This window comes from Malurus melanocephalus, unplaced genomic scaffold (assembly GCF_030028575.1).
Source record: "Malurus melanocephalus ecotype Western Australia unplaced genomic scaffold, MMel_1.1 scaffold_212, whole genome shotgun sequence".
NCBI lineage: Eukaryota > Metazoa > Chordata > Aves > Passeriformes > Maluridae > Malurus > Malurus melanocephalus.
This window is the reverse complement of record NW_026623444.1, coordinates 404,587-415,793: the sequence shown is the minus strand read 5'-3', so window position 1 is coordinate 415,793 and position 11,207 is coordinate 404,587. Positions and strand designations below refer to the sequence as shown.

Sequence of the window (11,207 nt, the reverse complement as noted above, 5' to 3'; positions counted from 1 at the left end):
CAACCAAGCACTGGTTTCTTAAACTCTTTATGGCAAATCTTCACAGTTCCAGTTATTCTGGGCTTTATAAAAGCAACCAAGTGGTGATGAGGAGCCCTAAAAACACATGGCCAGCAAGGCTGGATTTTCCCTCTCTTAAATATCAGAAGAAGATGAGGAGCAGCTTCCACAGCATCACAGAGGAGATGGAAGGYACCAGCTGGGAGAAAATGGGACAATAAAGTTTTGAAGCATCTGGGTAAGAAGTTCTCAGGGCAATCTCAGTTTTCTCTGCCATGAGAGAAGCTAGAAATGAGACAGAGCCAAATGCTCTGGACCTGGAGCTGTCAGTGCTTGCTTCCACAAAATATTGGCCAATTTTAGAATAATTGGAAGAGGGGACAACACGTCCAGTGGAGCTGAAAGCCTACAAACTTAATGAAAAGAGTTGATGGATAAGAAACACTGGGTGTAACACTCAGTACCAGAGAATCTGCACAGGCAAAACCTTCTGAAAATACAAGAAATGTTCCACCTGGAATCTCTCTTCAAACATGAGATAAAAATCCACAGAGGAGCAGGCTTGATTAGCCCTAATGTTTATGGAATATCTTTTAAAAGTTCGTTAATTATCCATTGAGAGAAGCCTACCCTGTTCACTGTATTTAGAGGCTCCASGAAGGAAGTGGAAGTGAATAAAAAAAGGACTTTCCTTCTCAAAATTGTGTGCTCTGCCAAATCTTGATCTGCAGATCTTCTGGAAAAGCATTAAAAATTTGGCAGCGAGAAGGACATTTCTAAACCTCATCTCTTCTTAATTTTTACTATTACTATTACTATTACTATTACTATTACTATTACTATTACTATTACTATTACTATTATTATATTTCTTAGCACATTTCTGTTTTGCTAGTCATGTTAGAAAAAGGAAAGGATAGGATCCTGTCATGAGAGACATAGATAGAAATTAGGAAAATATCTTCTCTGTCAACTACTTAAATCATCACAAGGAATTAATCAAGACTTTACTCATTAAGGCTGACTTCTAAAGAGTGATTAAAAATCTATGTGCACTTTATCATGTGTTATTCAATTCTGTAGATTTTCCTAAAATGGGAGTAATTATTAAATAAAAAGCAGTGAAAAGAACTTTAATGGGTAACCAAAAAGAAAAAGCTGATAAATGTATTATGAGTTCAGAATTTTTCTGATACTGCTGGAAAAGGGAAYTCAAAGATAGCAGTGGATGCATAAATCATGATTTTATATCTCCTGTTAGTGAACACATCGTAGGTTAAAAYTGAGATAAGGTCTTCAGATACCTAATAACCAACCATAATACATTAAGTGGATTAAATGTGTTTTCATCTTGCACTTGCCAGGGGTGTTAGATATCATTAAATAGTTAGGCACCCAGTGAGGATTCCCTGAATTTTCCAGATAATGAGAGAGTTTCCACCTTCTTTGTGATGCTTTGTGGAGGTGCTGGCATGGTGCAGCAAATGCAGTTGTGACAGAAAAGCAGGCAGAGAGGATTTAAGGTCAGAGCTGGTGTCAAAACTCGTTTACTTTCCTTGCTGGTGTTTACACTGCGGCTTTAAAGATGATTCCTAAAACATTTTCTTATTTAATGTTCTCATAAGACAAACCTGACCAACACAAACCACTGGGCACTGCCTCACTTAGCAAAACTACATCTTTTTTCCTTAAACTGCAGAGCAAATGGTTTCACTAAACCAGCTAAATCGACCCCTTAGGTCCAATGACCGAATATAATAACTGTTCATCTTTGCTAAAGCAAAGTGTTTAATGATCTCATTCATTAATACATCAATGGTTGCTTTGGCTGATTAAATTCCTTCCATCATTTTGACAGTGTGATCTAAATGGGAAGTACAAATATTCCACGTGAAAATGAAATGTTGTAATCCAGGCCAAAGTGGTCGATTATTTCTTAACTCACTCCAGCAGCCCACCAGAGGAGCTCATGTTAGGAGCCTTCGGAATTGCTCTCCAGAGGGATTTACTGATCCGAGAGCTAGGGAGCCAGAAGTGCTTGCATGGATTTGAAGTCCAGGAAGGAAGGAGTGTGTGAGATTGTCAAAGGAAGGAGTGTGTGAGATTGTCACAGGAAGAAGTGTGTGAGATTGTCACAGGAAGGAGTGTGTGAGATTGTCACAGGAAGGAGTGTGTGAGATTGTCACAGGAAGGAGCGTGTGAGTTTGTCAAAGGAAGGATTTTGTGAGTTTGTCCTCTTGTCCCTGGCACTGTCAGAAGTGATTCCTGGATTTACACAGAGCAAACTTAAATTGGGGAATTGATGTGGTACCATGAGKTTGAACAAGACCCAAGTGCTGGTGCAGCCCCTGGGTCAGGGCAATCCCCGGGATCAATCCAGGCTGAGGATGAGCAGACAGAGCAGCCCTGGGAGAAGGATTTTGGGGTGCTGATGGATCCTATTCTGATTGCTCTCATCCTTTGTTTTCCTGTAGTGAGAGCCTGAGAGTGATAATCATAGCATTGATGGAAAATACTTATTTTAGGCCCTTTGAATTAGTTCAGCCATTAAAGAGTTTGAACCTGTCATACCCTAAAYAGTTCCACAGCTCATTTCTCATCACAGCCCTGTGGGCTGCAGTAAATGAGAACCAACCAGAAACTCACTGTTAAAACAATTTTAAATGCAGGTTAAATACAGGAACTCAAGGAACTGTGCTGCTGCTGAGATGAGGATGATAATAAAGCAGAACTGTTCAGTCACATTTGTGACACATTTCAGAAAGTTTCACTTTGAAAGAAGCAGAGGAGTCTCACCTTTACAACTAAAGAGAGGAGGAACTTATTGTTTACTTTTTTCTATTGACTCAAACATATAAGACAAATTACCTCAGTTAAATTCTTGCTAAGCACATATTCTTTAAGGGCTGATGATCACCTGAAAGATAATGAAAAAGTGAATGTGTGTTTATCATCTAAAGCTAAGTATCAAAATCTAGACCAAATCGTGTTCTGAATGATGGCAGCACACAGCACAGAACAAGTTATTAATTTGAAATAAAATTGAGAAGCAAAYGAGCAAGGAGGAAGAAAAATACAAAGGTCTGCTCTGTTTGCTTTTTGATTGTTTATATAAGAAGGAAAATCTTGTGGCTTTACCTAGACAGCAGTACAGAAACAATTGAAAGGTCATTGAATGAGTAATTTTATGTTGYTGCAGCATCTCTTCTGATTTCTATTGTCAGTCTTAAGACTAAGTGTCAAGGGTTTSTGTCTTCAAAACCAGAGCAGCAAGTTGGTATTTTCATAAGCAGTCCTAAAGGAAGGCCAAAGCTTTAGTGAACATTGAAACTATTTCTGTTACTGGATGCAGGCTGAGTTTTTGCCAAGTTTTGTTTATAGAGCCAAACAAGGAAATAATCTGATTCCAAATCATGCACCTGGTCCTGCAGGTGCACAGTAAAATTTATTTCTGCAGTTACCATTCCAGTATTGATCTCTGTTGAAAGTAGTAATTAAAATTGAGAATATCAAGAATATCTGAGCAAAAACTTATGTTTTATATATATCCAAAAGACAGTGATATTAAAATGATGAATAGCCCTGTCCAGAGTTTGTCAGTGTWAAAGGCATAACGCATCAAGAATATCTTCATAATTTCCCAAAAGATGTGGAAGAATGTGGAAAAATTCCCATAGAAATCCTTAAAGGATATTTCCACTTTGCACCCCTTTTTTTTCCTGTGTATGCCAAATGGGATTAGACAAAAAGTGTATTTTAGCAGATAACTTTAATACAAATAGTATTTTAAAGACTGATTGCATTTATTCCATACTAAGCTTCACTTTATCCAGAACTTCCTGCATACACCTGCTCATTTAATTAAACAAATTATTTCCTGAAAAATCAGCATTTGGTGCTAGTGACATTCATCCCAAATGGAGAATATAAAGAAAATGTTTTTCAAAGAAATAGGGAAATAAAACAAATTACAGAAATAAAATATAGGGAAATAAAASAAAGGGAAATAAAMCAAATTACAGAMGYTCTGTATTGTAAGACAGATTTTAAAAGACATTTTACTCTTCACGTCCTTCAGTGATAGAGGACAGTAATTATCAGTCACTCCATTGCATCTTTTGTAATCATTCACCTGTAAGAATGGTGGGTTCGTTGGKTTTTTTATCCCTCTTTCTGGATAAGCAGCTTGTAATTGATTTTTCAGAAGTGGCAAACACGAATTTACTCACAGCCACCGASGTGAAACAGGCTGGTGCCACTGCGCCAAGTGGTACAACATCAAATCCGTTTGTGCAATAACTGTGCTTTTCACCTGCCTTGGAAAATACCTCCTTGTGTGTTTGGGGATGAAATGAACACAGAGCAGTGAGAAAGGAGCTACTGAAGCAAACGTCCTCTCTGAGTAGATAATTAGAACAGGATGGGTGATTGCCCAGAGGCTGCTGCTGCTGGGATTTCACATTTGATGTTTACCTATCGTGAATTAACATGAACTACAATAAATATTTGTCAGCATGGCAGCCATTTGGAAAGCCAAAGTGTTTGTCAGCAGCAAATATATTTTCTAGTACRGGGGTACTCTGTTGGTTCCTTCTGTTTCCTGTAGCCGTGTTCTGTCTGCATTTTGGCTGTAGGACTTTTCAAATATGTAGGTTTTACTGAGACTTTGGCATTTAAGAATCAGGTTTTCATGGCAAATTGTTGGATCKAACATTGTCACAAGCTGTTTTCTTAACTCTGTACCTGGATTTGGAACACGCAGAGCTTTTTCTTGAGATAAGCACCTCTTATTTTATTTATGCATAAATAGTTATGTACTTACTTATGTGTGGAAAACTCACTGCAGTGGTTTTATGGTACTTTGGGATAAGTTTAATAACGTGTGTACATTGATGCACTGAAATAAGGCTTCTCCTTGTCAACTTAATGCAAGCAAATTGTGTTGAACTTTTCTCTGCCTGTTTGGAAAGAAAAGTCCCATCAGAAGTTATGGTTCAAGCACCCTCATTTTAATATGAAACTATTCTATCGTTAGTGAAAGCATTATTTGTTAAGGTTATTTATACTAAATAATTTAATTATTTTTTTTTTCTAAAGCTTGCTCGTTCACTGTTATAAAAAGCAAACAGAAAAAATCAATTGTTCTTAGACATCTGACAAATGTACCTTTGGTAGAAAGCATTTATTTGCGGGCCACAACAACATGATTTATCTATTACTCCATTTTTAACCTCTGCCATGGAAAGATTCTATGAAATCTTTTTTTTATTCTGTAAAGACCAGTGGTTTTGTCATGGCTGCCAAGAAATACATTGAGATTGTGCACCGAAAGTGAATTATCTGCTAAACCAACCTTAGTGTGTTACTCGATCAGCAAAAACCTGGTTTTAATTTTTGCTTTTCCCTGTGGAATTTTATAACTGTGCATGTGGCAGCTCTGCCATTCTGAGATACCCAACAAACTGCACAAATTCCATGGTTCCCTCTGCTCCCTTCCCACAGTTCCTCCCAGGTTTGTGGTCCAGCCCAGCGACCAGGACGGGATCTATGGGAAAGCYGTCATCCTCAACTGCTCTGCCGAGGGTTATCCTGTCCCCACCATCGTCTGGAAATACTCAAAAGGTAAGAGTCCTGTGCAAATCACTGGGGATGGATTGAATCTGCCTTGATAACATCCCATTTACCTGTTAAATTGCTGTTTTAATCTCCAAGTTGGCAGAGAGGGGCACGGTGCAATGATGGACGTATCACTCACATTTTATAGCTCATAAATCATCTCCCCAAGCACAAAATGCTGGTCACTGTCCCACACAAGGCTGAGCTGGGCTTTGGTCTGCCCTGGACATGTCCTGGCTGTGCTCATGAGCCTGTGCCAGCCTCAGGATGAAAAGGATGGCTGGGAAAAAAGAGACATAGCTTTGGTTTAAACAACCTCAAAACAAGGTTCACCAGCAACATTTGGCTGATTTCTTTCCCCCACCCTTCAAAACTCGTGATAACCTGGCCAATCACATCGTTTCATCGAAGAAGGAAGGTCAGGTAGCATTAACACAAACAGTAATTCAAGTATGCATTTTAAATGATGCTTTAACATTACCTTCTCGTGTAACAGAACATTAAAAGTGGCCCCACTCAACCCTGAGTAAACATAGGAAATTGACTGCTTTTTAATTGAAATGTGCTGCCTGATAGATTGTCTTCTGGCCAGTTGTCTTTTGGGTTTTAGCAAAAAAAACCCCACATTCTGCAAACTCTGTACCCAATCTAAATGTTGAAAATATTTTTTTTTGTAATATCCCATGAAATTTCTGGGATCCTTAGGATCTAAGTCCAAAATGTTTTTGAAGAAATAAGAGTGAGAGAAAAGTTCATGTTAAAGGCTATTCTTGCTCTTGTTGATAAATGACAGTTTGTTGCAAGAAGGTGCAGAGTTACAAATTCCTTTAATTTCAGTAGTATATGGRATTTTAATTATTAATTTAGGGCACAAAGAGGTAATTCTGGTTATCTGTGTYTGTGTGCTGAAGGAGGGTGCCAAGCCAAGCTAGATGAGCTGTAATTAACTGTGAGGAGATAAAAAGTCCATCTTGGAATGGCAGAACCATAGACTATCTGGGAAAGTGTTCATCCATGCAATGTATGGGATAAGATCCTCTCCCTGCTCAGGAAGGACTTTAGGCTCAAATAGCAGTGAAAATATGTGTGAAGAGTAAGAAACATTTGCAAACTGCTTTACAAAATTCTTTCGTTTTTCCAGTAGCTGTCCTGAGGAGAATCAACCCTTTCCTTTCCATGTACACTAAATTCTTCCCACAATTTTTCCTAATTCAATGGCAGGCATCTACAGTTAGTTCACCATAAATGTGCCTTCTAACTAAAAGACAGGAAAAATGGCTTATTAAAGAAAGATAAATTGACAAATGGAAAAGTGGGACATGCACATGGCTAAAATAGTTCTGAAATCAACAATGAAAACTGTTTTTTTCTGAAAATATGATAATTTTAACATTTTTCAAGTTCCTAGTATTGGTCACCAGGCCTTCAGTGTAGGTGTGAGTTCCCAAAGCAAAATATTCTAGGACTAGAAGAAATTTTTATATACATGTCTGGGTTTTTAAAAATATTCTAGTTGTTGCATTCATGGGTCGTTCTGGCTCACCATGTTACACTAAATCATTCCCCATAATATTTRTTCATCATTTTTCCTCCTGGGTTGACTCAGCCAACTGTTTATAGTAATTAATGCTGATAGACATTAACTTTGTGTACCGAAAGTGGTGCAAGAAAATTCCATTGAGRAAGAGACCCTTTTGACTTCCCTGAAAAATCCCATGTCCTGATGCCAAAGCAGGTTGTAAACCCCTTTGTTACAAGAAATGTATCTTAGTGTACATTTAGAGAGGCCTTAATGCTGAAGGAGCCTGAACTTGTGACAGTAGAGCAGGATCCTGTTTCCTGTTCCCTAAATCAYCCAGTATTTTATTTCACAGGGAGAGTAGGTTCTTCCTTAAAACCAAACTTGATACAAAAATCTTTGTCTTCCTGTTTTTATGGATCTTCCATTTTCACAATGCTGCCAAACATGCCCGAGATTTTTTTTCTGTCTCTTTGTTTTGTTTTGGGCTTTTTATGGGGGTTTCTTTAGGGTTTTTTTAACAGTCTCAATAAATACTGGTTGCAAACATGGCAGAACAGAGATTTTTTTTGTGTCACCAGTCCATCAGCTGGAGCAGGAAACAAGAGAAACAGTCACTGATGTGGTTTTCCRTGTTATCCAGGGTTTCATAAACAAGGTCCTAGGGGTCCCCTGAGCATGCCATGTTTACTACAACAGACATAAGAAATTCATTTGCTGCCTGCATTAGGGATGCACACTGGTRTGACTGTTCAGCTGTAATTGTCAATAATTCATCAGCCTCTAAATGTACAACAAATGTGCCTTTTCACCCATGAACGGGCTGAAAATCTGCATTTCCTCTCTCSCCCTTCCTGCTTCTTTGCCTTTGTGCTCCTTTTGCCCCTTTAAAACGAGCAAATTATTGCTGCTGCTGCATCCCAAAAGCCTTCTTTAATTAATTCCGTTTTGGAAAAGAACTATTCTGTTTATTCTGATGATGTCAGATGCCATCCTGATTGCCTCTAAGAACAGGAAGCTACAACTTGTTCTTTATTAAAAATAGAAATACGAGGTGTTTTTTAGCATTTTTCCATGGGTTTCGTGCTGCAGGTGCCGGGGTTCCCCAGTTCCAGCCRATCGCGCTGAACGGTCGGATCCAGCTGCTCACCAACGGCTCCTTGCTGATCAAACACGTGCTGGAAGAAGACAGTGGATACTACCTCTGCAAGGTCAGCAATGATGTGGGAGCAGACGTCAGCAAGTCCATGTACCTCACTGTTAAAAGTAAGAACTGAAACGCTTCTCTGTGATCCAGATATTGCCRTTGAGTGGAAAAAGGATTGACTGCATCCGTAGTTTGGAGGGAAGTGGGTTGGGAGGGGAGAGGTTGGGTTTGTTGGGGTTGGTTAATTTCATTTTGGATTTCAGCTGGTAGCACCTGGAAGTGAGGATGGTTGATAAAAACATTTGTTTGGTAGAGGAAGAAAAGGGAACTTGGAGATGAAAAGGATAAACATCCCATTAAAAAAAAAAAAAAAAAAATCATGTCTGAGAGCTACAGCTGAGTCATGAAGGGAAAGTGAGAAAATTCGTTGATCAGGAGTAAAAAAACAGTAAAAAAGGAAAAATACCCACAGCAACTGTCACAAATCTCAGAAACTGAAGGAAATATGGATTAAAGACATTCAATTCTCAATATATCATAGATGGAAACTATAGGCAGGTTTTTGTTATTAATATTATTATCAGTAGTTGCATTAGTAGTAGTAGATACCATGAGATTTTACAACATACTCTAAGATTTGATAGATACAGCCACAGTAGTAATTTTGACAGATAACTTTCAGAAAATCCATCTAATTGCACAGCTTCAACCAACCTGTACTTTTCAGGCACAAGAGACAAAAGTGCATGTTAGCTATAATTCCTTGAAGCATCAACACAGTTTAGAAAAAAAAAAAAAAAAAAAAAAAAAAAAAAAAAAAAAAAAAAAAAAAAAAAAAAAAAAAAAAAAAAAAAAAAAAAAAGCTGTAGAGATAATGTAATTTCTCACTAGAGAAAAAAGAGATTATTGACACATCAGCATGCCAAATGCTCCTGCATGACCTATCAGACCAATATTGAAGGAGGTCACCATACTGTGTACTTTCATGTTCACGGGACTTTGAAGATTGACAGAATGCTTTGAAGTTCTGGTATGTCAATTAGCTTGAAAAAGTTTTGGTTTTGCCTTTGAAAGTAAAAAGATTCTTTTTTCCCCCCCAGAAAGGAAGAAAAATGAAATTTATTATCTATTGGAAAGTGTACTTTAGACTGTTTATATTTAGGTTTAGGGGTGTTGTGTGTTGATGAGAATTAATAACTGAGTTATTTTAAGTGTCAAAAATTTGTAAGCCCCAATTCTTGCGATGTCTTTTCTGCTGTAATTTACCATAGTGACTTCATCTCCTAAAAATCAACGTATATTAATTGCACAGTTTTTTCTGGGGATTGGTAGAACTTCCATCTTCCATGGTTTACAGAAGTGGCCATTTTTGGGGCCAATCTCCCATTCCGGGAGCGAGGCACTGCTGTTATATTCCACCAAGAGCCATCTCCCCTCCGCCTGGCAGCCGTGCACGCTGCCTGTCTGATCACCGCATGCAGTTTCATGTGTGATAAAAGAGCATCCCTTATCAAATGAGAGCAGGAGCTTCCCCGGGGAGCCAGCTGCTGTTTGAATCTAATGAAACCCCTCTGGCTCTGAGATAGCAGGGAGCAGCCTGTGCCCCTCACACAGCCCAGCTCCAGCACAGCTGCTGGACAGAGCTCTGGGAGGGTGTTGGTGGGAGCATGGAAGGTGCAGAGCTTTTGTTTTCACCACATTAAAGACAAGATGCCCTGGGAAAGTGTGCCATGGTGGGCTTCAGGTATGGCTGGATCCCTGTTCTGGTGGCACAGTTGTGGCACAGGATATTTGCACCTGGACTGACTCCAAAATGAGGGCCTGGATTTGCTTTTATTCTCTCTCGTCATTCTCTGTTTCCTTTTTCTGTGTGGTTGTTTTGGGTCCTTTATTCTCCCCACAAGGTTCCTCAAACCTGGYCCTCAGGATCAGTCCTCTTCTAGATAAAAATCTTCAGAAACTCTCACTATTCCTAATTAGTTGATTTCTCTCCACCCTAAATCCCTTCTTTAGGCAGAGGYAGAAGGTGGGACCTGGCTCAGGCAGTTGTTTCTGGGTGACAGAGTTGGTAAAACACAGCCTCCCAAAGCATGAACAGAGATTTGCATCAATTCAGGGATTTTTTGTCTTCCTTGTGACAAAATACCTTCCCACCTTCCTTCAGTCTGTATCCGGGTTATCCATGAGTAGTAGCTCAAATCATCTGATAAAAAAGCAGAGTGTTTTAGATGGATTTAGTCACTGATCATGAAACTTCTGGCCCTCAGAAGGAAAAACACTACGGAAGTCCCTTTACAGCCAATTCCTTAWTTTTTTGCCTGTTCCTGGAGCCACAGATGCCTCATGCATGCAGGTGTTGACCACTCAGAGCATCTCTGAACTTAAAAACAAACCCTCTTGTGCACAGRTGATTCTTTTCCATGTCTGGTAGAAGTTTTTACCTACTCTGGTAATAACACAGCTGGATAAAGTTTTACCTTTCATAGATCTTTTTACAAAAATCCCTTAAATGAGCTGATGCTTTACTCTTTCAGAATTTCCAGTGTCATCTGTATCTAAATTTGAAAGATGTTGACCTTTTCTGTCAAAAGAGAAAAGGAAAATTTTMGTTTTGGTAGCTCAGGAATGGGCGGGATGAAAATTGATTTAATGCGTTTCCATTACTTGCTGCCTCTAAAATTGATAGATTTTTTCCTAGTGAAAATCCATGTCAAGCTATAAACCAACTATTGATATGTTAATTTTCATTTAACAATACTCTTAGTGCTAAGGGGGAAGTTTTAMTAATTCCAAATATACATTTATTTAGTTCCTTAGTAGTTGTTGAGTGACAATTTCATGTCAGAGGAGCTGATCCAGCTTCTTGGTTGAATGGAGATTGTATGAGAAGGGAGTGAAAAGAAAGAGGAAAAGAACAGAAAAAAA

At 38.7% G+C, this 11,207-nt stretch overlaps 1 protein-coding gene across 1 annotated transcript in view; it reads left to right on the top strand.

Annotated features, from left to right (window-relative positions):
- The window catches only part of DSCAM (DS cell adhesion molecule), a 368,029-nt gene that overhangs the window by 220,620 nt on the left and 136,202 nt on the right, over positions 1-11,207 (top strand). Inside the window, exons 10-11 of the mRNA XM_057373994.1 lie at positions 5,503-5,622; positions 8,228-8,401. Coding sequence (XP_057229977.1) covers positions 5,503-5,622; positions 8,228-8,401 — 294 coding nt within the window. The remainder of the gene's footprint in view (positions 1-5,502; positions 5,623-8,227; positions 8,402-11,207) is intronic.